General features: G+C 49.2%; 1 protein-coding gene across 1 annotated transcript in view; it reads right to left on the bottom strand.

Moving 5' to 3' along the window:
• Positions 1-22044, bottom strand: part of Slc6a5 (solute carrier family 6 member 5) — a 48638-nt gene extending 26594 nt beyond the window's left edge. Inside the window, exons 1-7 of the mRNA XM_036206870.1 lie at positions 21995-22044; positions 20134-20682; positions 17562-17700; positions 15035-15166; positions 14609-14782; positions 4452-4593; positions 1528-1660 (exon numbers count right to left, since the gene is read on the bottom strand). Of these exons, the coding sequence (XP_036062763.1) occupies positions 1528-1660; positions 4452-4593; positions 14609-14782; positions 15035-15166; positions 17562-17700; positions 20134-20682; positions 21995-21997 (1272 nt within the window). The 5' untranslated portion in view covers positions 21998-22044. The remainder of the gene's footprint in view (positions 1-1527; positions 1661-4451; positions 4594-14608; positions 14783-15034; positions 15167-17561; positions 17701-20133; positions 20683-21994) is intronic.
• Positions 22045-24183: the final 2139 nt, after the last annotated feature.

The raw sequence follows: 24183 nt of genomic DNA, 5'->3' as shown, positions 1-24183 counted from the left end.
TTAAATTCTAATCACTCCAACAAAAGCACAGGTGAACAGAGCTTAAAAGAATCTTAGAGGCCAGGTGTGGTGGTGCACACTCAGTGGCAGCATCTAGGAGGTAGAGACAGGCAGACCTCTATGAGTTCAAGGCACACTGATCTATATAGCAAGTTCCAGGACAGTCAGGACTGCACAGTGATTCCTGGCCTCAGAAAACAAACACAACAACAACAAAAACTTTACAGAGTATTTATTTTAGTCCTAGATTTTTGCAAACAAGCACAATAAGACCCTGATGCAACCTGGGATTTTCCAAAACTACAATGATAGAGAGAGCTGAGACAGGCTGGGAGACCTGGCACCTTGAAGCTTCATGCAAATGAGGACTCATGGTTCCTTATATAGAAAGTCATATAGATTCTAGGCTGTGCAGTGAGCAAGACCCATGTTCAAATGCCCCTGCTGCCACTTACAAACTGTGTGACAGCAGGTGGCTAGATGAGCCCAGCCTGTCTGTAGATGGGAGTCAGTGGACCCATGTGGCAGGTGCTATGAAACTGATGTTCTAATGCAAGTGGAGCAATCAGCGGTGCCCAACACAGAGCTCCTCACAAAATACCTACTCTTCCTGCTTCCCCAGTGAAGTCACTGTTTCTGAGATACCCACGGGGATGACCATTAATCCATCAGGCACCTATAACAAAGTGAAAGGAACCGCCACTCATGAAGTCGTGGCCATAACCAGGTATTTCACACATATTCCTATCCCCTTATGGAAATCCTACAGTATGGGGGCTACTGTCCCCAAGTTAGGTGGTTGAGGATAAGAACACAGGTTCCCAAGGTTGACTGGCTTATCCATAGTTTCACAGCTAGGATTGCAGTCTTTCCAGTGGGCCATGGTCAAGCCACACCATCTCCACCTCTAGCCTGTGGGACTGCAGCTGAGCAGACACTTGGCTGGTTGCACTAAGCCTCCTTATAGAAGATGGATCTGCCATTCAGCTCATGTCCAAGCCCTCCATGGGAGGCAAGGACATGGAGAAGCCACAGGCCACCCTGGACATGGCTGTGTGGTCCCTTTAGCATCCTCCATATTTCTATAATCCCACAGTGCTCATCCTGAGCCAGAAGGGTCCTCAGGCCTCAACCCCAGTTCCCATTTTACAGATTGGAAACTTCATCTTAGAGAATGCGTGGGGCCCTCATAGCTCCTTCAGCAAGTGCTCAGACAGAACAATGTTGGAACTAGAAGGCCCTTAGCACCTCCCAGCTTAACATCTTTTACCTTCAAACTGAGAAAACAGAAGTCTTCTGAAAGAGCTAAGATGAGAAATGTGTTTTTTATGTGTTGAGGGGGAATGAAAGTTAAGAGTAAATCAAAAGTTCTGCCAGGTTTCACATCTCAAGCAGAGATAACAAAACAGAACAAACATCATGGGAAGCCCCCAGGGCCTTGGAAGGCTGCAGGAGGAAAGACCCTGTTCCCAAAAAAGGCAAGAGAGGAGGGGAAAGAAGAGGGCTCAGATCAAGCTGAGTTCTTACTTTTCCTGACGTCTTAATTCCTTTTGCCAGCGATGCGTACACAATCACCCAAGCCAGGAAGAGGCAGAAGGCCAAGGGCCACCTAATCTCCCCCGGGTATTCAATCCCTGCGGAAATCTTCAGCACAAAGTACCTAAGAATCAGATAGAGATGGAAGAAGAGGAAAGGGAGGGAGGGAGGGAGGGAGGGAGGAAGGAGGAAGAGGGGGAGGGAGGGAGGGAGGAAGGGGGGAGAGAGGGAGGGAGGGAGGGGAGAAGAAGTGAGGATCTGAAAGCTTCAACCTCCCATCAGAGTATCAGAACCGGAAGGTTTAAACACACCCAGCACCTCCCACAGCCTCCAGCCAGGAACCTCATCAGACAGACTAGAGAGATCAGCAGACCTGGCTCTTGTCCACAGGTGTCTACTGAGCATTTGCTGATCTCTTTAACTGTGAGCTGGGAGGCCGTGTGTGGCCAGTGGATGGATTCTGTTCAAGACAGCTGGTACCGTCTCTGCATCTGCCACACAAAAGCCCAACTGAAGGGCTGGGGACGTGCCTGTGGTTGGGTGCTTGTCTAGCATGCACAAAGCCCTAGGTTTGACTCCATGTGCCCACAATCTCAGCACTCTGGAGGTTGAGGCAGGAGGATCAGGAATTTAAGGTCATCCTCAGTTATATAGCAAGTTCAAGCCCAGGCTGAGCTACGTGAGACCCTCTCTCAAAAAACAAAAATAAAAAAGGCATACTAGAAATTCTGAGCTGGAGACTGGGGAGATTGCTCATTGGTTAAGGGTCGATGATCCAAAGTCCTGAGGACAGGAATTTGGATCCCAGCACCCATGTGACCAGCCCAGTAGCCCACACACACTCAAAACTCCAGCTCTGAGGGACCTAATGTCCCCTTCTAGCTTCTACACAAGTATCTATATCCACATAGGCATACACTCACACAGCCACATACACACACACACACACACACACACACACACACACACACACACACACACTAAATCTTGTTAAAAGAAGGAGATGAAAGTCTGAATAGTCAAGAATGATGTCAGGCTCTTCTGTGCCATTTTACTCTTCATGAGTGAGTGTTCAGGCAGCATTGTACTTCTCAACCTGAGAAAGTAGGAATGGCAGAAAGGAATGACTCCAAGTGCACCTCTACATTAGAGCCCAGTTGTACTATGCATGCTCGAAGGCTGGGGCTGGCTACAATGTGAAAGCTTTCACTGTAGAGTGCCTGTCTGGCATACATGCAACCCTGGCTTTAATCCCCAGCACTTCAGGAACAGGTCATGATGGTGCATGTTGTAACCCCAGCACTTGGGAGATGAAGGCAGGAAGATTTAGGGTGCAAAGTAATCCTCAGTGGACTACAAAGAGAGTTCAAGAGTGGGCTACTTGAGGCTCCACCAGTACTGACTCATATCACCTCAAAACAGATCAGGTAGAGCTAAGCACCCCAGCGTCCTGGCAGACGGCAGGTACCCCTTTGGTTAGCCTCGGCCCACCATTCTCCATGGTCTTGTTATTCCATGCATTTACAGCCCTGCCCACACCAGACTGCGTCTGAACTAGGGTCTCAGCTGGGTGGCACTGTGCTCCCCCCCAGGAAGTGTCTATACTCGCCTCCTCCACAAACATTCCAGCAAGTACACTTCCCAGATGACGGTCTTCTGGGAATCCTGAACCCCGTTTTCAGCATTCAACAAATCTCACAGAAAAAAGACAAAACTCAGCTAGGCATGGGGCCTCTTCCTGTGATTCCAGCCCCAGAAAGACTGAGGCAAGAGAATTCCTGTGAGTTCAAAGTCAGCTTGGACTACATGGTGAGTCCCAAGCCAGCCAGAGCTACAGAGGGAGCCCCTTTCTGGAAAGAAGGAGAGGAAGGAAAAAGGAAAGGAAAGAAAAAGGGATGGGGGAATAAGTCAGGGAGGAAGGGATGGAGGAGGAGGAGGGAGGTGGAAGAGAGGGGGAAGAAAGGAAGGAGGGGGGAAGAAGAAAATGGGAGGGAGAGCTGGAGGGAGAGAGGGAAGGAGGGAAGAGATGGAGGTGGGGAGGGAGGGAGAGAGGGAGGGAAGAGATGGATGTGGGGAGGGAGGGAGAGAGGGAGGGAAGAGATGGAGGTGGGGAGGGAGGGAGGGAAGAGATGGGGTGGGGAGGGAGGGAGAGAGGGAGGGAAGAGATGGAGGTGGGGAGGGAGGGAGGGAAAAGATGGAGGGAGGGAGGGAGGGAGGGAGAGAGGGAGGGAAGAGATGGATGTGGGGAGGGAGGGAGAGAGGGAGGGAAGAGATGGAGGTGGGGAGGGAGGGAGGGAAGAGATGAGGTGGGGAGGGAGGGAGAGAGGGAGGGAAGAGATGGAGGTGGGGAGGGAGGGAGGGAAAAGATGGAGGGAGGGAGGGAGGGAAGAGATGAGGTGGGGAGGGAGGGATAGAAAAGATGGAGGGAGGGATGGAGGGAGGGAGGGAGGAAAGAGATGAGGTGGGGAGGGAGGGAGAGAGGGAAGGAAGAGATGCAGGTGGAGAGGGAGGGAGGGAAAGAGGGGAGAGGTGGAGGTGGGGAGGGCTGTTTCTTCGTTTAAATTAAAGCCTGAGCCTGGCCTGTTTTCTTACATTTGATTTCTCTTCCCTGGAAGTCAAGTGGAGGAGAACAGAATTACCTGGCAGGCAGATATCTGCTCGGATGGCAAGAGTCAGGTTAGAACTTTTTTCTCCTCAGCATGACAGATCATCCCAGCACCGATCTTGTCCTCCCCTGCTGCCATTTGGTCCCCCCTCATTTCCAGGCCCACCTCACTCAGCAAACGACTTTCCGAAGCCCCACCAGGACACAGCCTCCCTCTCTGATCACTGGTGTCAGCAAGAAGAGTGCAGAAGGAGTCCACCCGCCCCTCCCATCTCATAGCTCTGGTCCGCAAATTATCATCTAGGCTTACTTGAAGTACTCTTCGCTCCCACTGACGAATGTCTTATTGGCCTGGCTGGTGAAGTTAATCATTGTCAAGTTCGGATAGGCAGTCATGCAGAAAGTTGAGTTCTTGATCTGTATTTTGGGATGGTCACTGATAACACAGGAATCTGTTCAGGAGAGAGCAATGTAGAAACAATGAGGTGTGTATGGAGAATAGACAGGGTCTCTGATGGGGAAATGTCTTTCTGTATACTGTGAAAATGTGTTGTTCTGATTGGTTGATAAATAAAGCCGTTTGTCCTATGGCAAGGCAGCTGAGAGGCAGGCAGAAAATCCACACAAATGGAGAGGAAGGGAAAAGAGCAGAGGAGATGCTGCCAGCAGCTGCCATGAGAAGCAAGATGTCAAAGTACCGGTAAGCCACAAGCCACATGGCAAAGTACAGATTTATAGAAATGGGTTAATTTAAGATAGAAGAACTAGATAGCAAGAAGCCTACCATGGCCATAGTTTAAAAATAACATAAACCTGTGTATGTTTATTTGGGACCAAATGGCTGCGGGTCGCTGGTGGGTGTGATTGCGCAGGGCTGGAGAAAACTTCTGGCTACATCTCTCTGCCTCCTTGTGGTCAAAAGCCAGAGTGCTAAGCACTGGGGAATAATGAGGAAATATCAGCAGAGCACTTTTTTTTTTTTTTTTTTGAGCTGAGGACGGAACCCAGGGCCTTGCACTTGCTAGGCAAGCGCTCTACCACTGAGCTAAATCCCCAACCCCAGAGCACATTTCTTACCCTGCAGCCCCCAGCCCTGAAATACTTTGTACTAATAACTAAAACCCACATTTATGTAGCACTGGAACTTTCAAAATGGGAAAGTGGGGCTTTAATCGGTAGGCAGAGGCAGGAGGATCTCTGTGAGTTCTAGGCTAACCTGGTCTACATAGCAAGTTCTAGGCTATCCAGGGAATACAGTAAGACCCTGCCCCAAAAAACATTAATTTTTTAAGTAAAGAAATGGGTTTTTTAAATGTCAATAACTCTACTGAAGTCCCATACGTAACAAGAAGACATCAAAATTCAAACCCAGATCCTTAGGACACCACAGAGGAAAAGGAATTATAAAATCCACTTCAGCAGAGGTGAACATATGAGACCCAGCTCCTTTTTTTCTTTTCTTTTTTTTCCTTTCTTTTTTCTTTTTCTCTTCTTGTCTTTTTTTGGTTTTTGTTTGTTTGTTTTGTTGTGTATTCTGAGACAGGGTTTCTCTGTGTGTATCCCTGGCTGTCCTAGAACTCACTCTGTAGACCAGGCTGGCCTCAAACTCACAGAGATCTGCCTGCCCGCCAGCAGACATAGCTCCTTCTCAAGTGCTGTTGCTACAGAAGGCTTGCTAGCAAGTGCTCACTCCGGCTAGAGCAGGAGCACTAGCCTGTAATCCCAGCAGTGTCAAATGGAGGCAGGAGGATCGGGGTGCTGGTAGACTGTCAAGCATACAGGAAACCCCAGGTTCAATTCCCTGCACCACATAAAACCAGGTGCTATGGCTCACATCTGCAATCCCAACCCTGGGCAGGTGGATGCCAAAGGGTCAGAAGTTCAAGGTCATACTCAGCTTCACAGCAAGTTTTAGTGCATCCTGGACTAGATTCTGTGTCAAACAAGGAACAATTTCTAAGCCCTACTTTGAAACACCACCTGGTACTACACAGACAACGCATAGTAGGTACTCTGAGAACCTGAGCCATGCTCTTCCCACCCTCACATGAGTTAGCAGACATAATGACCACACTACACTATGTACTAAAGAGCCTTCAACAAGACCTAACAGTGTGTCTCAGTGAATTTGGTCATCATGGGACATTTTTAACTTTTGCATCAGACACACTGGGCACTACTGACATCAGCTCCTTAGAGACCAAGGATGCTACTGACTCTACAATGCACAAGCCCATTCTCCCACAATAAAGAAATATCTGGTCCAAAAGGTCAGTATCTCGGAGGCTGAGAAGGCCTGGAATAAGGAGAGGAAATCAATCAGGCAAGTATTAGCATGCCAGGTACCATGCTGGCCTCAGCTCAAGAAGTCCTCCTTAGAGCCAGCAAGCGTAGATTATTTTATCTTCACCCTCAGCAGTAAGAAGATAGGATCTTCCTGACCATCTCACAGTATGTTTCTATCAGCATGCATAAATAGACACACAACTGGGGATTAGCTCAGTGGTAAAGCATTAGCCCAGCATGGCTAAGGCCCAGGCTCCATTCCCAGGGCCACAAAAAGGAATGCATGAATACAAATGGACAGATGTTTTCACTAAAGAGCCTGCAGGTACTCCCAAAACACAGTTTTATCAAGTAGCAAATAGCAGCACAAGGGGCACTGTGAGGACCATGTCTCAGGACTGTCTGAAATACTCTATGTCCATGGCCCTGAGCCTTATATCACCCCAGCTAAGTCCTGGAATCAGCTGGCCTCCAGAGCTGCAGCCAGTTGCCAAGGTTGCAAGACCAGTTGGGAAGGACAGAGCACCCACTCTTTGGAACCCTCACTTTGCTCTACCCAGATCTGAAAACAGCAGGGCGCATTGTACCTCGAGAGTCCAGGATGGAGGCCCAGGGAGGAAGGCATGCATGGGGGGTGATGGGAGCAGGAGACAGAGTGTCCCCATCAATCCATGTTGACCTTTTCTGGATCTTCTAGCTCAGACGCAGAAAGTGAATCTGCATGCAATTTTTCCTTTCCACACTGTGAAGAACTAGCTCCGATGACAAAGTGCTTGCAGTGAACATGCAGTGTGCCCCCAAGACACACTCTCTGTGAGTGCAACCACAAAGACAATAGTAGAGGTTGGGGCTTCCACGGGGCCTGAGGGCACCCCTAGTGGCTGGGGAAGGATGGATCTCAGCCATGGGCTTTGCAGGGACCAAGTTGAGGAGAAGAGGAGTTTAAACACTCATGCCCAATAAGTCCTAGCAGCGACTCAATCCTCATCACTGTGCCTGTCCATGGAGTGGACAGTGCTCAGTATCGCTTCCCGAGAGCACACTGGCCAGCCTCACTTACCTGCTGCTCCTCCCCAAGCCCAGGCATGTCAGACCACTACACCACTACGTGAAGACCCAGACAACATGGGCTGGTGATGATGCTCAGTTGGCAGAGCGCTTACCTAGCTTACCTAGCAGCACATAACCCTGGGTTCGGTCTCCAGCAGCACATTAAATCCCCTGCGGTGGCGGTGCACACCTCTAACCCAGCATTTGGCAGGCTGAGACAGGAGGACTGCTGAGAGTGTGAGGTCAACCTTATCTCAACCAAGCAAGGTTCAAGTGACAATCATAAACCCCTTCCCTGTTGATTGTTTCCTCAGACTGGGATTCCTCTGTGAAATAATTCTTTGCTAGTAGGAAGCTCTCCTGTGTGGTAATTACCACTGACTGATGCTCACCAAAGGGCAACAGCCTCTTCCCCGGCCAAATGCAAAACCAAAACTAGCTCTGCGAAATCTCAGGCTGAGAATGTGTTTTCCGGTGTCCCCTAACACTCGCCTTTTCAATATTATGTTCTTTGATAATAATTTATTTTTAAAAAGAAAAACAGTCCCAGGAGGATTCCAAACTGACAACTATCAAATTTTTACAGGGAATATTTCTTCTTCCCAGAAGTAATCTGAATCGGGATATTAATTAAAGTTCCATCCAGATCCTTGTGGCAGAAAAAGAAAATTAAAAAAAAAAGGCAACCTATCTGCTTGGAATGCGGGCTCCCAGCTTGTTTCCAAAATTGCCCTTGTAAAGGCTCCCTAGGATGCATCCTGCAAGGGAGGCTGTCCTGAGGCTCACCACCAGCACAGCCTCTCACAGGGTCAGGTTCCCGGTTCCCGCAGTAACGCTGCAGAGCCACCAGCAACCTCAAGCCTCCTGCAACGTCCCTTCTCACCACTGGGTGGCAGGAGCGAGCTTCTCTTTCAGCCGGCAAGAGTAGTGGTGACAGGCCATCTCATCAGAGCTCCTCGGGCCAGCAACCCCGAACAAAGAACAGCGATAATGATCAGCTAAATTGGAAAGCTGTTGGAATGGGATTCTCTTTACTCGGGCAATTATTAATAAATGAAAGCACAGGAAAGACCGGGGAGAAAAGGGATCATTTAATTAAAGTTCTAATGAAAATTAAGCCATTCCAGAAATAGAAATAGTGTTTATACTGTTCCCATTTGAACTGACCCAGCTAAGGCCCTGTTTGCACAAAACAGTGACTGGACTCATTCTGCAGGGCAGGGACAAATTGTCCTCCATTGCAGATCCTCGCAGGGCTGCCAGCCTAAGCAGTACCCGGTCCTACAAGCTGCACCTTAGATAATACTAGCTTACTGATGCTGAGACAGGAGGATTGCCACCTGTGCTACAGAGCAAGGCCCTGTCTTAATAAAAACAGTGAGAAAGGAGAAAGGTGATAAAAAGGACTGGGCATAATCTACCAGGGCTGGTCTCAGGCTAGAGTGGGCACAGTACTTAGCTTCTGCATGGTGACGTAAGCAATCAAACAGCATGATCCCAACAGCGTCAGGCATGGATCAAGTGTCCACCCACTGTGTGTGAAAGGTGACAATGTCAAGCCATTCATTCATTCATCACCTCTCCTAAAACGCCAGGCTGGGGGAAAGGAGGTGGTTATGGGACTGAGAGGGTGTGCTGGGAGGTCATTTGGGGAACACTGATGGGGGGCAGCAGGCCCAAAGAAGCCTAGCTTGTGTGCCCATCTTGGGGACGACATGAGAAAAGCTATTGTTCAAACTCCCAACATTTGGGCCATGCAGAAGGGCTCCTGTCACCTTTTCCAAGTCACCTCAAAACCACACCAGGAGTGACACCTGAACCCAGGTGTAGACCACCACCACCACCCCACCACCCCTGCCACCATGTGCAGTTGACACGGAGGCTGAGAGGCTGCAGATGCAGAGAGGGGGAAGACTGTTTAACTAACAACAACAACAAAAAAGTTAAAACACTGGCTAGGAATGCTGTGGGTGCTGACTCATCCCACTGTCTGTGCTCTGAGCTCCGGCTGTGTGTGTAGCTGGTGAGGAGAGGCCTACCCATGCCAGGCCCCCATCCCTTTGCCTCTCAGGTTTACTTCAAGCTACACTGGAGAGACATGAAGCCAAACCAGGGCTGGGTCATGCCTGTCTCTTGGGGCATCATTCATGTGCCTGGCCCAGTCTCTAATATCCAGGTAGCTTTAAAAAGAATAAACACGCACATATAAACTATACAATAAATGCATGTCTATGACAGAAAATAGAGCAAAGAATGGCCCCAAACTATTAACATTCTTATGCTTTCTATCCATGTAGGTATTTCTAATAAAGATAAAATCCCACTATGAACATACATTTTACTTTTAATATGATGTGGTGATAATTTCCCCATTCCTTATGAATACTTATTTTTAATGATTATAGAATAGCTTAACCTTTGGATGAGCCATAATTTATTTGAACTATAGAATTAATGCACTATGTGAATTTTTGGCACATACTAAGTTCCTACTGTTTTCCAATACTGTGACTATGGCTGCAATTAGCCATTTTGTGCAGAACTTACTGGCTGCTGATTTCCCCTTTACACAGATGCCTGGTTGTAGAATCACTAGCTTAACTACTGTATAAGCTTTCTTTATATCTTGCAGGAAAGACCTGGAATGATGTCACTTCACTGGGATTTAATAGACTAGAACACAAGGACCAAAGATTCTTTAAGCACCCTGGAGAGGCAGAAATCTGGGCTCTCATGGACTGAAGTCCAGACCTGGGTCTACCTTGCAACTTACAGTTTCAGTTTGAAAATCCACTTAGCCACCTAGGACAAAAAAAAAAAAAAAAAAAAGGTCATGTCACCCATCATCTGTAATTCATAGGCCTCTATTCAGGAAGGATGGAAATGTTACTTAGGACGCTGCCATGCAGACTGGAAAGCAGTTAGCACTGAGGTAAGTCCATTGCCTTAAAAGGCATACATATTTGGACTCACTTATGCTCAGGGTTTTTCACCTGTAAAATGCAAACAATGAAGGAGCACCTTTGTAGGCTGCTTGTCCATATTCATGTTGGCAATTCAGTGAGAGAGCTTCTCAGAGAGATCAGTGTACAGTGAAGGTGGCTGGTTTTAGTATGCTGTATGGATAATAGTAGACCTTATTGGTAGAGACTGTGTGTTTCTGAAGACTCCCACTGGAAGGACAGTCACAGGACACTGATCGCTGTGACCATGTGGTTCCTCAGGCAAGCTCTGGAAAGCATCCTTGGAGGCTGAATTCAGGCAACAGCTCGATCCAGCACTTACTTGTAGAATGAGACTTCCCTTCCAGCCACAGTCTGGCAAAGACAAGCAGGGCTCTGAAGGCCAATGGCATGAGGTGTCTCCACTCCAGACTGCAGTTCCTGGAAAGTGTGCTTGCTCTAAACTTGGCAGATGTTTCCAGGGAGACATTCTGGCAGCTGTTTGCTGGTTGTGATTCTGGGAAAAGCTACAAAGTAGGTCTCTCCAAGATATCACAGATTATTAGTGGTAATTGCTGCATGGGGCAAAGAAGGGGGCCACTCCATTCCAAAACTGCTATTCTGAAGAGGGGAAGGTGTTACTCGATAGAGGATCACATGTCTGGGTTCAGTCCCCAACAGCAAGAAAAACAAAAAGGAAGCAAGCAGCTTCTAGCCTGGCAGTTCCTACCTGGGCCTGGACCTGAGCAAAATACTGTTTCTCTTTTGAGACAGGATCTCATGTAACTCGCATGGCCCCAAACTTGCTGTGCAGACAAGGATGACTTTGAACTTCCATTCCTCCAGCCTCCACCGCCAGGGTGCTGGGGTGGTCACAGGCATGTGCTGCTACACCAAGTTTATGCCATGCTGTGGCTCAAATTCAGGGTTTCATGCATGACAGGCAAATACTCTGTCAACTGAGATAAGTTGACAGATCTGAGAAATTTTTGAAATACTGATCCATAGACTCACCACCACAGCCTATTTTTAATTCATCAGGATTGCTCCTTAAGTGATATTGCTCATACCCAGGTGATTCTGATAAGCAGCTGTCAGGTTGGGGTGCCATTGTTTTACCCCGATAAAACTATTCATTGATTCTGTGGAATATATGTTTAATGAAGCAAAGGTGTGCTGCATTTGTTTAATTCTGTAAAACTGTGTTACTTTGCCTGTCTAAAAACACCTGATTGGTCTAATAAAGAGCTGAATAGCCAATAGCAAGACGGGAGAGAAATAGGCAGGTTAGCATGCAGTGATAATAAATAGGAGAAGAAATCTAGGAAGAAGAGTGATGAGCAAGAAAAGGAGAGAACACCAGAGCCAGCCACCCAGCCACCCAGCCACCCAGCCACCCAGCCACCCAGCCAGACATGGAGTAAGAAGGAGGAAAGAAAGATAGATAGAATTTAAAAAAGTTCAAAAAGCCAGAGGCAAAACGTAATTAAAGAGAAATGGAATTATTTAAGTTAGAAAAGCTGGCTAGAAACAAGCCAATCAAAGGCCAGGCATTCATAAGCAAGAATAAGTCTCTATGTATTTATTTGGGAGCTGAGTGGTGGGCCCCCAAAGAATAAAGAGTAAAAAAACAAACAAAAAAACTACATTTTGGTATTCCAACGTGACCTGAATTTACACACAGGGCCTGAGAAAGCTAAAAGGAAAAAAAAAATACAGCTTTAAAAAAAAACTCTACCATACAGCAGAGCACTTAACAGCCTTCTTCATGCTAAGTAGAAACAAAAAAACTAAGTAAAAAATGTCTGCCACAGTGCAGGGCCCTGGCATTCCAGAGCTGGGGGGTTGAATGCAGTTTTAGGTCACCTACCTCCATGGTAGCAAGCTCTAGGCTTCACTTTCATGGACCCCGAGGGGGTGGGGCCCCCAAAGAGTAAAGAATTAAAAAAAAAAAAACTACAAAGAGGGAAAGAGTAGAGCCAGGACACTGAGTCCCACAGATCCTGAGGGACACTTAACCTTAGTCATGTATTCAGAGTGGAATCTTGTACTGGGAACCTGTGCAAGCCCCATTCCTGAGCACTTCCAGATATGAAGGGATGTATCTCTATTGCTCCTCTCTTTGGGTCTTACTCAGAACTTCTCCAGGTGGAGTCTGGGTGCAGCATGGGTGTTACATGTATGTCTGTGTAAAAGCACTACAGTGTAAACTGTGTCCTTACTTATGGGATGATATCTTGGGACTACAGAGGTATAGTGATTTCAGTGAGAGATGTCCCCCACAGACTCATGTACTTGTCCCCAGTTGGTGGTGCTATTTGGGGAGGTTTAGGAGGTGTGGCCTTGCTAGAGGAAGTAGCTCGGAGCAGGCTTGAGGGTTTATAGCATTGCCTCATGCAATGGTTTAAATATGAATGACCCCTATGGGCTCATACATTTAATTGCTTAGTCATCAGGGAATGGCACTACTTGAGAAGGATTATGGGGTGTGGTTTTTGTTGGAGTAGGTGTGACCTTGTTGGAGAAAGTGTGTCACTGTGGTGGGTTTTGAGGTTTCAAAAGCCCACACCAGGCCCAGTCTCTGTGTTCCTGCTGCCTGTTGTAGTCTCGAGATATCATCCCATATCTAAGGACACAGTTTACAGTATAGTGCTTTTATACACACACACACACACACACACACACACACACACACACACACGCCACACCCAGCCTCTAACTGGAGAAGTTCTGAATGAGACCAAAAGAGAGGAACAATAGAGATGTGTCCCTTCAGTCCAAACTCTGCACACCTGGGGATCTGGATGTAGAACTCTCAGCTACTTCTCCAACACTATGTCTGCCTGCATGCTGCCATTTTTCTGATGGGAAACTAAACTTCTGAAACCATAAGCAAGCCCCCAATTAAATGCTTTCTTTTGTAAGAGTTGCGGTGGTCATGGCGACTCTTCACAGCATTAGAACGCTTACTAAGAAACCCCATTTCCAGTTTGTTCTCTGTTTCCTGATGTGATGCCTGCCAATTGTTGCTGGACCTTCCCTCAACCATAAGGCAAAATAAACTCATTCTTCCAAAACTCACCTCTGGCCATGGCGTTTTATCATAGCAACAGAAAGTAACTAATACAAGAAGGAAGAACTCATTTTATGCTGTTCACATACCCACAGGGACAAATAATGTCCAAGTTTTGCAAGGTATGGGCTCTGTAGGGGAAAGAACTGTTTGGGGAAGTGAGCATTACCAACAGATCACAGTGATCGTGTATAGCTGGCCCCAGTGAGAACCCACCTTACATGGAAAACAAGCACATTATCCTGGGAGAGAGCTCTTGCTTATAGGTACCCAATAAACTGACCATAGTTTCCCAAAATGACTAACAGTATCCACCCCCACCACTGCTGCTGCCACGGATATAACACTTTCAACACTGCTGTCATAGATTCCCACCCCACTCCCATCTTTTCTCAGCTCAACATAAGGAGGCGGAGTACAGAACACAGAACAGTAATTATTTCTATTTCCCAACTCTCCTGACATTCACTGTTTCCTTCCACCCAATAAGCTGAAAATGTGTTCCCAGACTCCCGGATCTCATGGATTTCACACACCCAGCACAATTTTCCTCTCTCCCCACAGCAGGCAGCCCTCTCCCTGGCCCTCGTACTACATGCATTTCTATCAGAGTCTGGGTCAGAGTCTGGACACAAGCTCAGGAATCGCTTGTGTGGGGTTCCTGGAATCTAAAACTTATAGCATTGTTTTGAGAAGTCTGCCTTGGGGAAAAAAAAAAAAAAAAAAAAAAGCCAAGGAGTGTTCCTAACTCCCTCCCAGATCACACAGCTGGGCTGACAAGCACTCAATGACACAAAACAAGGTCCTAGAGAGAGCTTGGCAAAAATGCAAATTTCCTGGCTTCACCCACTCTAATAAAGCCAGCCTCCCCAGTAGGAGTGTTAACCTGCACATTTAACAAACACACCAGTGCTCTGGGAGCAAACAAGACTTTCCTCTCTCCTAGCCCCTTTTGCCATGAGCTTTTTTAAGTGTTAGAGTTAAGGATGTCTGGATGTTTGAATTCACCTCTATGTCCCACAACCTAGTATGGGGCCTTCCCTGCATAGTAAGGGCTGAGTATCTGTTGAATGACTGAATTGCATAAGACGTACAGCTACATAGGCCCAAACTTACCTAGTAAAAGTCTGGTTTTGTCTTTGCATTCTGGCGTGTTCCATGGGTTGTTGCAGGAGCCCCAGGGCAGCACAGATACAAAGGAGGCGAACAGGTAGAAGAGTGTGTAGCAAATGATCACGTTGTAGTATATGGCTATGAGGACGGAGATGATGAGCATCGCAATGCCACAGCCTGCAAAGGTGAAGGATCCGTGTTCATGTCGTCCCACACCCATGCCAGACTCACACCCACACAGATGCTCCACACAGGCGGATGCATAGGCAGTGGAGTGGACACTGTCTACCAGGGAAATGGAGAAAATCTGCCCACGACCCCACAATGGCCGATGATGGAGGGAAAAAAGGGACAGAGCAGGTCCCCTCCCTAAATCTAGAAGGTGGCAGAGAGGCAGGGCTGGGAGGCAGAGGGGAGAACCGCACTCACCCTGTAGAGCTGGAATGGCCTTCCACACTGACACAGGCCCTTGGCTGGCAAACTGGCCCAGTGATACCTCTAGGAAGAAGATGGGCAAGCCAGCCAGCGCTAGCATCATCAGGTAAGGGATGAGGAAAGCACCTTGGAAAGACAGTGGAAAGGAAGAGTCAGGAGGCACAGCAGGGCTCTGGCCCAACTTAACCCTCTGGACTGGGGCTATGCTTCTTATAATAAACCGAAGAAGCTTTTGGTATCCCAGCTTAACAGAAGGCACCCACAGGGCAGTTTGGGGTCTTCTTCCAAAAATTAAAAGTATACATTGGAATTCAGTACTTGCTTCAATTTCCTACCAGACAAGAAGTTGTGTGCTAATGGTCTTTTGTTCTTTACAATGCTTCCATTTCCCACTCCCACCCCAGAAATGGTTCCATAAATCCATGCCTTTCACTGGAGGCAGATTCTGTGGATTCCCATCAATGCCTAGGCCCTCTAAGGACTCAAGCTCAGCTAAGCTGGAATTAGAAAGCCTCTTGTACAGTAATCCAAGAGAACCACACACCTTCACCCCCCAGGCCCTCCAGAGCTTGGCCTGCTCCTCCTGAGAGCAGCTGGATGGCCACTCACTCAGCCAAGTTCCTGCCCATACCAACACCACAGGTGGCATCACCTTTGCAAACTTCTCAACTTCCTTCTCCTCATTGAGTTCACTTCTCAGCCCTCCTTCTGGGGAGAAGTCTTCCCACAGTCCCTTGCCCCAAGTATCCTTCTCTTCAGAATATTTATGTGGCTGTCTTGTCTAGACTGTGAGCCCCCAGAAGTGATTCTCCTTCAACTTGATCCCTCAGAAGGCCCAGAGGAAGATGCAGGGCCCCTACTGCCTTTGTGGGTTCTGGGCAGTTCTTTTTCTGCAAGGATTCCCAGGCCTGGAGGGAATTACCAGGGAACACCCTCACAAGAGGCAAGGTCAATTTGGGGAGTAGAGATAACAGAGTCCAGAAGACTGCCCAGATGAAGAAACCACTCTTTCCCCTGACTTCTGGGTTGGTCCCACAGAAGGGCATTTCCTGCCAGAGCTTCCAGGAGGGAAGGTCTCAGCAGCTGCCTGGAACTACTAGGGTGTAGGCTTGGGCTCCTCTTCTACTCTCTCTGGATAGACACTTTTAAAGATAAAATAAGAATGTTCATTGTGCGACCCTTCCTGTCCTGAGGAGGTAGAGCCAAGCTCCCCACTCTTGCTGCGGACTGTGGGGCGCCTAAGCCGCTCTTCGGAGAAAGCCTCGGCTTTTCTCCGAAGCCCCTTAAGGCCCTCAGGACCTGGAGAATATAGGGCAGGCAAAAGCTCTCTGCTGGAATCCCTCCCCTCGCTCCATCCCCAACACGCAAACCCCCTTCCAGGTCCTTGCGACCCAGGGACCAGCACCTCCTCCCACACCCTTGCACTCAGCCCTGCTGGGAAAAAAAATAATGGAAACCCAGCTGGGGCGCCTAAGTCCTCTTAGTTTTCCAGAGCACCCCTGATTGCTAACACTCCGCAGACCAGACCGCATTAGTACTTGTCAAGTGCCTTGTTGGAAACTGGAGGTGCGGGGCATGGAGGAAAGTGTCTTCTATTTTACACCGTAACTGTTTCCTGCGGCAGCACCGGCTCCACTCCGGACACCAAATACCTCCTGACGCGAACCTAAGCCCCTAGCCAGGCCAGAGGACTAGGCGAGGGGCGTGTTTCTTGCACTTCTGGTCCAGTTGAGGTTGAATTCCTGGAGGGTCCTTGTTAGCTGGCCTGGGGCATGCAGCCAGCCCCTCGCCTCGACTTCAGACGGCAAGCCAACGGACCCTGACTGTATTCAGTTCCTTCCTGGTGGGTACACTGGAGATTCAGTGAGTTCTAATGCATGCTCCTTGGCGCCCCCACTCTTCTTTCAAGGGCAGCGTCTTTCACACAGTGAGGACACTTGGAAGAAGATTCGTCTTTGCTAAATGACTAAAATTAAAATAACTTCTGCCTCTTCCCAAGAAGGGGAGTTGGGGTGGGGTGCTCCCAAGGAGCCTCTGATTAGGTATGTCCCACGCTCCCCACTGCTTGCTTGCACCCTGCATTCTGCCACGGTGGTTCATTTCGCAGCCTCCAACCGAGAAGGAGGCTCGCATTTCCCACTTACAACCTTAAGGCAAACACAATTCGACCTCCAGGACTGCAGGACATCTGGCTCTAAAGTGCATTTCCAGCGATTAAGTACGTGCTTCCTGACTACTCAACATCTAACTAGAGTTCGAACATCCCTGCTTCCCCGTACACTTGGCTGTGTCCCAGTCCCCAGTGTGGGCCAGAAGAGGACCCCTAATGAGGCCAATGCCTCAGCTGAGCCCCTCTCCACTCTGAAATCCAGGGGGTTCCATTCGCCCCTGCAGTCCGGCCTGCAGAGGACCAAACTGTCCCAAGCATCCCTCCCAACCGCTGCCTAAGGTCTTCGGATGCATTCCCCCAACCCTCCAGTGCCCGCCCCCTCCGCAGGCGGAAAGAGCTGAAAAGCCATACCTCCCCCGTTCTGGAAGGCCAGGTAGGGAAACCTCCAAACATTGCCCAGCCCCACTGCGTACCCCACCATGGACAGGATGAAGTCCAGTTTGCTGGACCAGTTCCCTCGGGCCTTATTCTCATCCCCTTGCTCGTCCTCCTGAGGGCGGAAAAGCACATTGTCGATAGCAGACCCAGGTAGGTCCTCAGCAGGCCCCATTCCGTCCTCCCCCTCCACAGCTGAGGGTCTTTCCCCGCAAGCAGACCCCCAATTTCCAACAGAGGATGCATCGGCAAGCAGGATCCCAAATCTGAGGAAAGGATGCAACTATGAGCAGAGCCCTCACCCCTGCACTGAATCTTTTAGCAAGCAGGCCCCCAAATTTTATTGTAAAGATCCACTTTAATCAGACCTCTGTTTCCCAAATCCTACAGTCAGGGCACACCAGCAAGCAGCCTTCCCCAAACCCTGTTCCTGTAAGCAAGCACAACTCCCCCTTCATACCCAACCTCTCATCAGGAGTTCATTTGGCAAGCAGACATCCCCCCCCACCGGTATCATGCCTGGGTTCCCAGCAAGCAGGTTCCTAACCAATTCCCCCCCCCCCCCATTAAAAACAACCCTCACTGCACATCCTTCCTCAGTGCCTTCTTCAAAATGTGTGCCAAAAGAATTGCAATGCTTAAAGCCAGCCATAGCCCCTGCCTCACTTTCTCTGCCAAAGCTCCCAGGCAAAACCTGTCCACTCAGCTAATTTCAAAAGGTGCATCCTTCAAACCTGGAGCGAGGGAAATGGGCAAGACAGAGAACTGGGGTTGGAACAAGAGAGAGAAGAGAGAAGATGGACGTGGTAAGAGACAGGCCAGCCAAGACCACGACTTCTGATCTAGTTCTTCCTACTAAGCAAAGGCAGCAAGTAAGTGGCTTGGGCTCAGCCTGTATCCACATCTGGGGGGGGGGGGGCGTCTGAATACCTGTCTCTGAGGCATCTGTCAGCTTAAACAGTCTGTAACTCTCAGGGCTCATGTCTCCAAGCCCATGTGTTCCTGATTCTAGAAAGCCTCAGCACAAAGGATGGGGAGGGACTGCATGAACTCTGAAAGTGTTCCTGACACCCAAACATGGAGGTTCTCCCCAGCCACCCTTCACCTAGCAAGTGCCAGCTGGGAGTACTTCAGGGTCTCCCAGTCACAGAAGATAAAGCAGTGATGGTCAAGAGAGAAGACAGCCTTAGGGGCTGAAGAAGAAGGGCTGAGTGAGTGTCAGAAGGGCTGAAAGGCTGGTGCTCTGAGGCCTCTCTGGCCCTTTAAAGTTCCCTGGCCATTCCTCCCGCACACCGCCTCCACCCCTAGCCCCACCCTCAAACACAGCTGACAAGGTAAGCGAGTTCCAGCTCTTTTTTGTCGCAGTGCAGAGGTAAAGAGAGGTGTGTGAAACATTTTCTATTCCCCTGTTGGGTCCATGCTGTTAAAAAGCACATAATATACACAGAACAAGGGTCTAGAAAGAAATGCTCAAAGCAAAGAAACGTGTAGATGTGAGGTTCTTTCCAGTTACCCTGATGGCAGGATGGCTGAGTTCCTACTATGTACGTTGGGAGAGGGTGGTGATTAGGAACAGAAAGCTCTGAGCCCTACGTGGTTCGTATGGTGGTAATCTGGCCCACTCAAAGCCTGAGCTCTGACCACACACCTAGCCCATGAGTCCAAGGTTGAAGGGGAGCTGGAGGAAAGGCAGGCCCTGGAAGGAGAAGAGCTGGAGTCTCTGAAACAGCATGAGGGAAAGAAGAAATCAGAAAAGGAAGAGAAGCCACTGGGGTGAGACAGAAACAAAGCGTATGTGGAGGGGAGATTGCATTTATCACTGGTCGGGAGATGAGGGCCGGCTCTGGAGGCTTTTTCCTATCTCTGGCTAAGGGGTAAATACAGGAGAGATACAAATGGGAAGGGCCTGAACTGAACCTTGCCCAAGTGAGAGAGCCTCTGTTAGGGGAAAAATTTAAAAATTAGATACTGAGATTTGGAAGGGCCCAAGTTAAGAGACCCTGATGCTTAATAAACTTCAGCGGCCTCTCATTAAAAGAGTTCACAGGTTGGAAGTTTGGCTCACCCGGAAAAGCCCTCAGAATAAGCTACATCCACCTCCCATACCACCCCAGGCTTGTCTCCGTGCTTCTTTTTGAATCGGAATTTTGATTTTTGAAGAAATAAAAAGACCCAGACATTGATAGGATGGGGACGTCTGTTGCAAGATGTAAAATCTATCTGCTTTTATTTAGCGGTTCTGCACCGGTTCTACCGCTGAGGCTGAGAAGGGCAAGTCCAAACCTTGCTGGCACGGTCGCTGCACACACACACACACACACACACACACACACACACACACACCCGCACACGCACCCCAAACCTTAACTGATGACCTGACCCCCGCCCCCAGCAATGCGAGCTTCCAAAGCCCCAAAGCTGCCTCCAGCATCCACCACCTGGCATTGCCAACCCATTTCCCCATCAGCATACGTGCACCCGCCAGGACCCAGCTCCCTTCCCGCGGTTGGAGAGCAGCAGGCAGCGCAGCCGCTGGTGACCTGCTTACCGGTATGGCAGTGGTAGCCACGTTGCCTGGAAGCACCGACGCGATGCCATCGGTACCTAACACCACTGTGCTCTGGCTCATGTTCACCCAGCCCACAGCTGGTGTATTGTTGTGCTCCAGCGTGCCCTTGCCCACACTCACATTCACGTCTTCCTCCGGGCCACGCAGAGCTGGGATCTTGCAGTGCAGCGCGTTGCCGGCCCCAGCGGCCCCGGAAGGGGGGTTGGCCTGTGCGCTGTGCCCTTCGCTTAAGTCCGGGAGGGCCCCGGAGGTCGCCTGTGCCCTGGAGCTGCTGAGTTTACAAAAGCCTACACCCGGCTGCTGTGCCTCGCAGGCTCTCGCATCTGCGGACTGGAAAGTTTGGGCGCCAGTGGAAGCCGACCTGGGCACACGTGGCGCCGCGGCTGTAGACACGGTGGCAGCGGCCACAGCAGGCAGGTCCTGTTCAGGGCTGGTCCTGGGTGCACGGGGGCTGTCTCGGTGGCCTGGCACTGCTGCCTCCAGGCTGTTGGCTGGTTGCTTATTCATTTCCTTTGAAGTACTGCAATCCTGCAAACACAACGTCAAGTTCGTGCAAAACAAAAAAAGGTCATGGCAGCATTAAAAATAAAATATATGCATCTGCATACACAGATGCACGCATTCCGGTCCAGACACAAAATACACCGGGGAGCAAATGGAATCGGTGTCTCTCAACTCGCCAGTGCCATCTGTAACCCTGGGACATGAAGACGCTAATATTTTCCCCCGTGGAGGATGAACTAAGAAAGAAGCATGAGCGGTTTTGGAAGGGGAAAGGGGGCGGGCAGTGTAGAAATAACCCTACAGACAGGAGCTCCCTGCCCTCTGTGGATTTCAAATCAAAGCCATGGGTACCACATCCTCTTCACCATTGTGGAAAGATTCTTTAATTTTCCGCCCCATTTCCTTTGTCATTCAACAATGCACATTGCCTTTTTTTTTTTTTTTCCTTTTTCTCATAGACAAGCTGTGATCACAAAACCGATGCTCTGGCCTAGACCAGGGCTGGAAGCCACATAGGTAAATTCAAACTCCAGTATTCCAAACCTTCCTTGGTCGCCCAGGATCGTCAAGGGTGGAGGGTTTTTATCAAAATATTGCCAACAACCAATAGCCCACCACTGAAACAATAAACTAAATAGAACACACAAAGTAGTAACTGGCTTTGACCCTTACGCACTCTACATTTGATTCCAGACCCCTAGAAAGGTATTCGGATCTTGCCAAGTATTTTTATTTTGCTGTCTATTACTTGGAATCTAATATTCTTCTTTCCTCTGGTCTTGACTGAGGACCAAAACTCACCAATAATTTTCATTAGCTTTCTCCCTTTGAATTTTAAGCGTAAAGACTTGCCAGCAGTAGGTTTTCCTTTGGCTTCCTCATGCTAGTGTTACCTTCCAGAGTTCCACATTAATATAAATAATTCGTTCACTGTGAAGCTAATCAAGTTACCTTCTCCTCAACCGAAAGCCTCCCTCCCCTTAAACCCGCTTCACAAACGCACAGGGGGAGCTTAAGCGTAGCAAACCTGGGCTCCAGACGGCATTCTCAATCCACTCGCCGGTGCGCGATCCTGACTTTCAGCACCAGGGACAGTGCCTGGGATCGGATTTTGGTGCGGCTGAATTCTCAGCTCCACAGACTAGGTAAACCTCTCTCTGCCCTCAGGCAAAGCTCCCAAGTACGAATAGAACACCCGGATTTAAGCCTTCGAAAATGGTTCTCTGCCTCTCGCCTACTGCACAGATATTTCCAAAAAGAAATACCCCAAAATGAACCTGCCATCCTGATCCCCACATCCACCTTTCCTCTTAGGAGAAAAAAAGCAAGTACTCACCATGCCTGATGCAGACAACAGCTCGAATTGTAGAGCAAAACCTGCTACTGGACTAGGTTTGGCCCGGGAACAAGAGGCGCTTTCTATATCTCCCCGGAAAGGCCGGGTTTGCGTCAGTGGGAAGCAAGGTGCCCTTCGTTTGACATCTTCCTGATAATACACGTTTGATAAATCATTACCCCTTTGGATTCGGATTTTAAAGGGACAACAGCCTGGAGTATGCTGCCCCGTTGTCACTCGGGCAGGAGGGGGCTGCGTGCTTGGCGTGACTCATGTGGGTTGATTACTAAACCAAAGCTGTGGGAGGGAACAAGAAAAGTTTGCCTCCTCCTAATTAAGGGAAACATGGGAGAGACACGTTCCACTGCGTCCAAGACTCCAAGACGAGGCGCAGCCGCCAACCAAGTAGACTGGGCTGTAGTAAGGCAGGGGATTAAATCGGTCCTCTTCCACCAACTTCGCTTTAGGCCTCCCTGAATCTCATACAGATTCCAAAGTATCACTCCCCCAAATAATGGCGGGCCTGTCTCAGGTATCCAGCCAGATCTGCAATGCCTGTCTCAGGCTAGGGTCTTGCATTTGGTGAGGGTACACTTGTCTTGTCAGTGCATGGAGTCTAGATGCCCACATCCCAACCTTTCTGGAAAGCCAGTCTGGGAAGGATCCCTAGTTTTCGTTCCGTAAACAAATCTAGTGGTTTGGGGTTTTTTTGTTTGTTTGTTTGTTTGTTTGTTTTTTGCATCTGTTTTGTCTCTGCTAATCCTGGGTACAATTGCTGTTTCTCACTGTATTTTTTAGGCTCTTCTGGGAAAAAAAAAATTACGATTTTTTTAAACACCGACTTATACCGACTTAGTCCTTCGGCCCCTTACAAACCTATCCTTTCTCCATAGTCCTTTAAATACAAATCCTTTAAAGTCAAGCCTGATTGGAAAGTGCAGTTTTATCCTAAGCCAGGAACCCCAGCAACCCGGGGCAGATCTGGTCCTCTGGGAAACCATAAGAAGACTGTCAACCCTAAAATGGGCGCCGGCGACTAGAATGGCCAAGGTTATGTAAAGGTGGACCGTGGACTTTACCTAGGGTATTAGGCAACGGCCACAATTACAAAAAGGGAAAGCCCTTTGCAAAGATGTCACTAAGAGACTAGAAGGGAATTCGCAGCAGTATGCCTCCCTCGTCTCTTGTCTTGACAGCCTAGCTAGGGAACCGTGGCCTCGAATGTGAGGCTTGGAAAGCACGGTGCTCAGCTCAGCGGGGACCTACTGCCTCCGGGTAGTGCCGTCGCACTCGACTGGGCCGTCTCCCGGCAGAGCCAGGACAAAGCCACTGCGGCCTAGAGCGCAGGCTGAGGAGGCAGATTGCAGTGGGCGCCGGGGGCATTGCTGAGACAGCCCTGGTCTCCTCCCTCACCCGTCCAAGACGCCAAAAGTGGTAGATGTCTCTGTGAGCCTGGCTCTACCAGGACAGCCACTGGATTCAGGGTCTGCACTATTTGGAGATGGGAGTGGTACGGGAAGGGGTGAGTAGGTAGCCAGGGAGCCTTCCCTGACTTTCCAGTGCCTTTTAGGTTCCAGGCAGCCTTTTATAGACTGTTAACTGAACTTTCACTATTTGGGCCAATCTGCAAGGCTTCCATGAAATTATTGCGTTTAAGTTTGCCAACAGCCTTTCAGAAACGATCCCAATGTTAACGCTATGGAAGCAAAGGTCAGAAGATGTATTTTGAACCGCCTCCCCTAAGAGGTTACTAACCCCTCCACAGCCTGTCACCTGCACCAGACACCTACTCAACCAAGAAATGGGGAAGGTCTCAGAGGAGGAATAAGGGGCTGAGGGGGACTCTGGAGGACTCTGGCAGAAGGCGGCTCTGGAAGCGGAAGCGATGACAACCCCGGAATCTCTCCCCCCCTCTTCCCCCCAAAAAATATATATACTCTTCTTCAAATTCCAGACTCCAGATTCCCAAGAAAGGAAATGGATAAATGTGGAGGGCAGCCTTGGCCTCAGTGGAGTAGTGAGTTCCGCACCTAGTTAGATTCATGTCTGACTCTGCGGTCCAAGGGCCACTTTAACAGCAAATAGTCACGACTTCAGAGCCTCTGGTCAGTCTCCAAATTTGCATTCGAGCAGCCCCCGCCAAACACTTGACGCATACTGAACGAGCCTGGCCAGTACGGAGGTGGCTG

The sequence above is a fragment of the Onychomys torridus genome, chromosome 1, assembly GCF_903995425.1.
Source record: "Onychomys torridus chromosome 1, mOncTor1.1, whole genome shotgun sequence".
In the NCBI taxonomy this organism is placed as follows: domain Eukaryota; kingdom Metazoa; phylum Chordata; class Mammalia; order Rodentia; family Cricetidae; genus Onychomys; species Onychomys torridus.
Note: the sequence above shows the minus strand (reverse complement) of the source record. Positions and strands in the feature narration are given on the sequence as shown.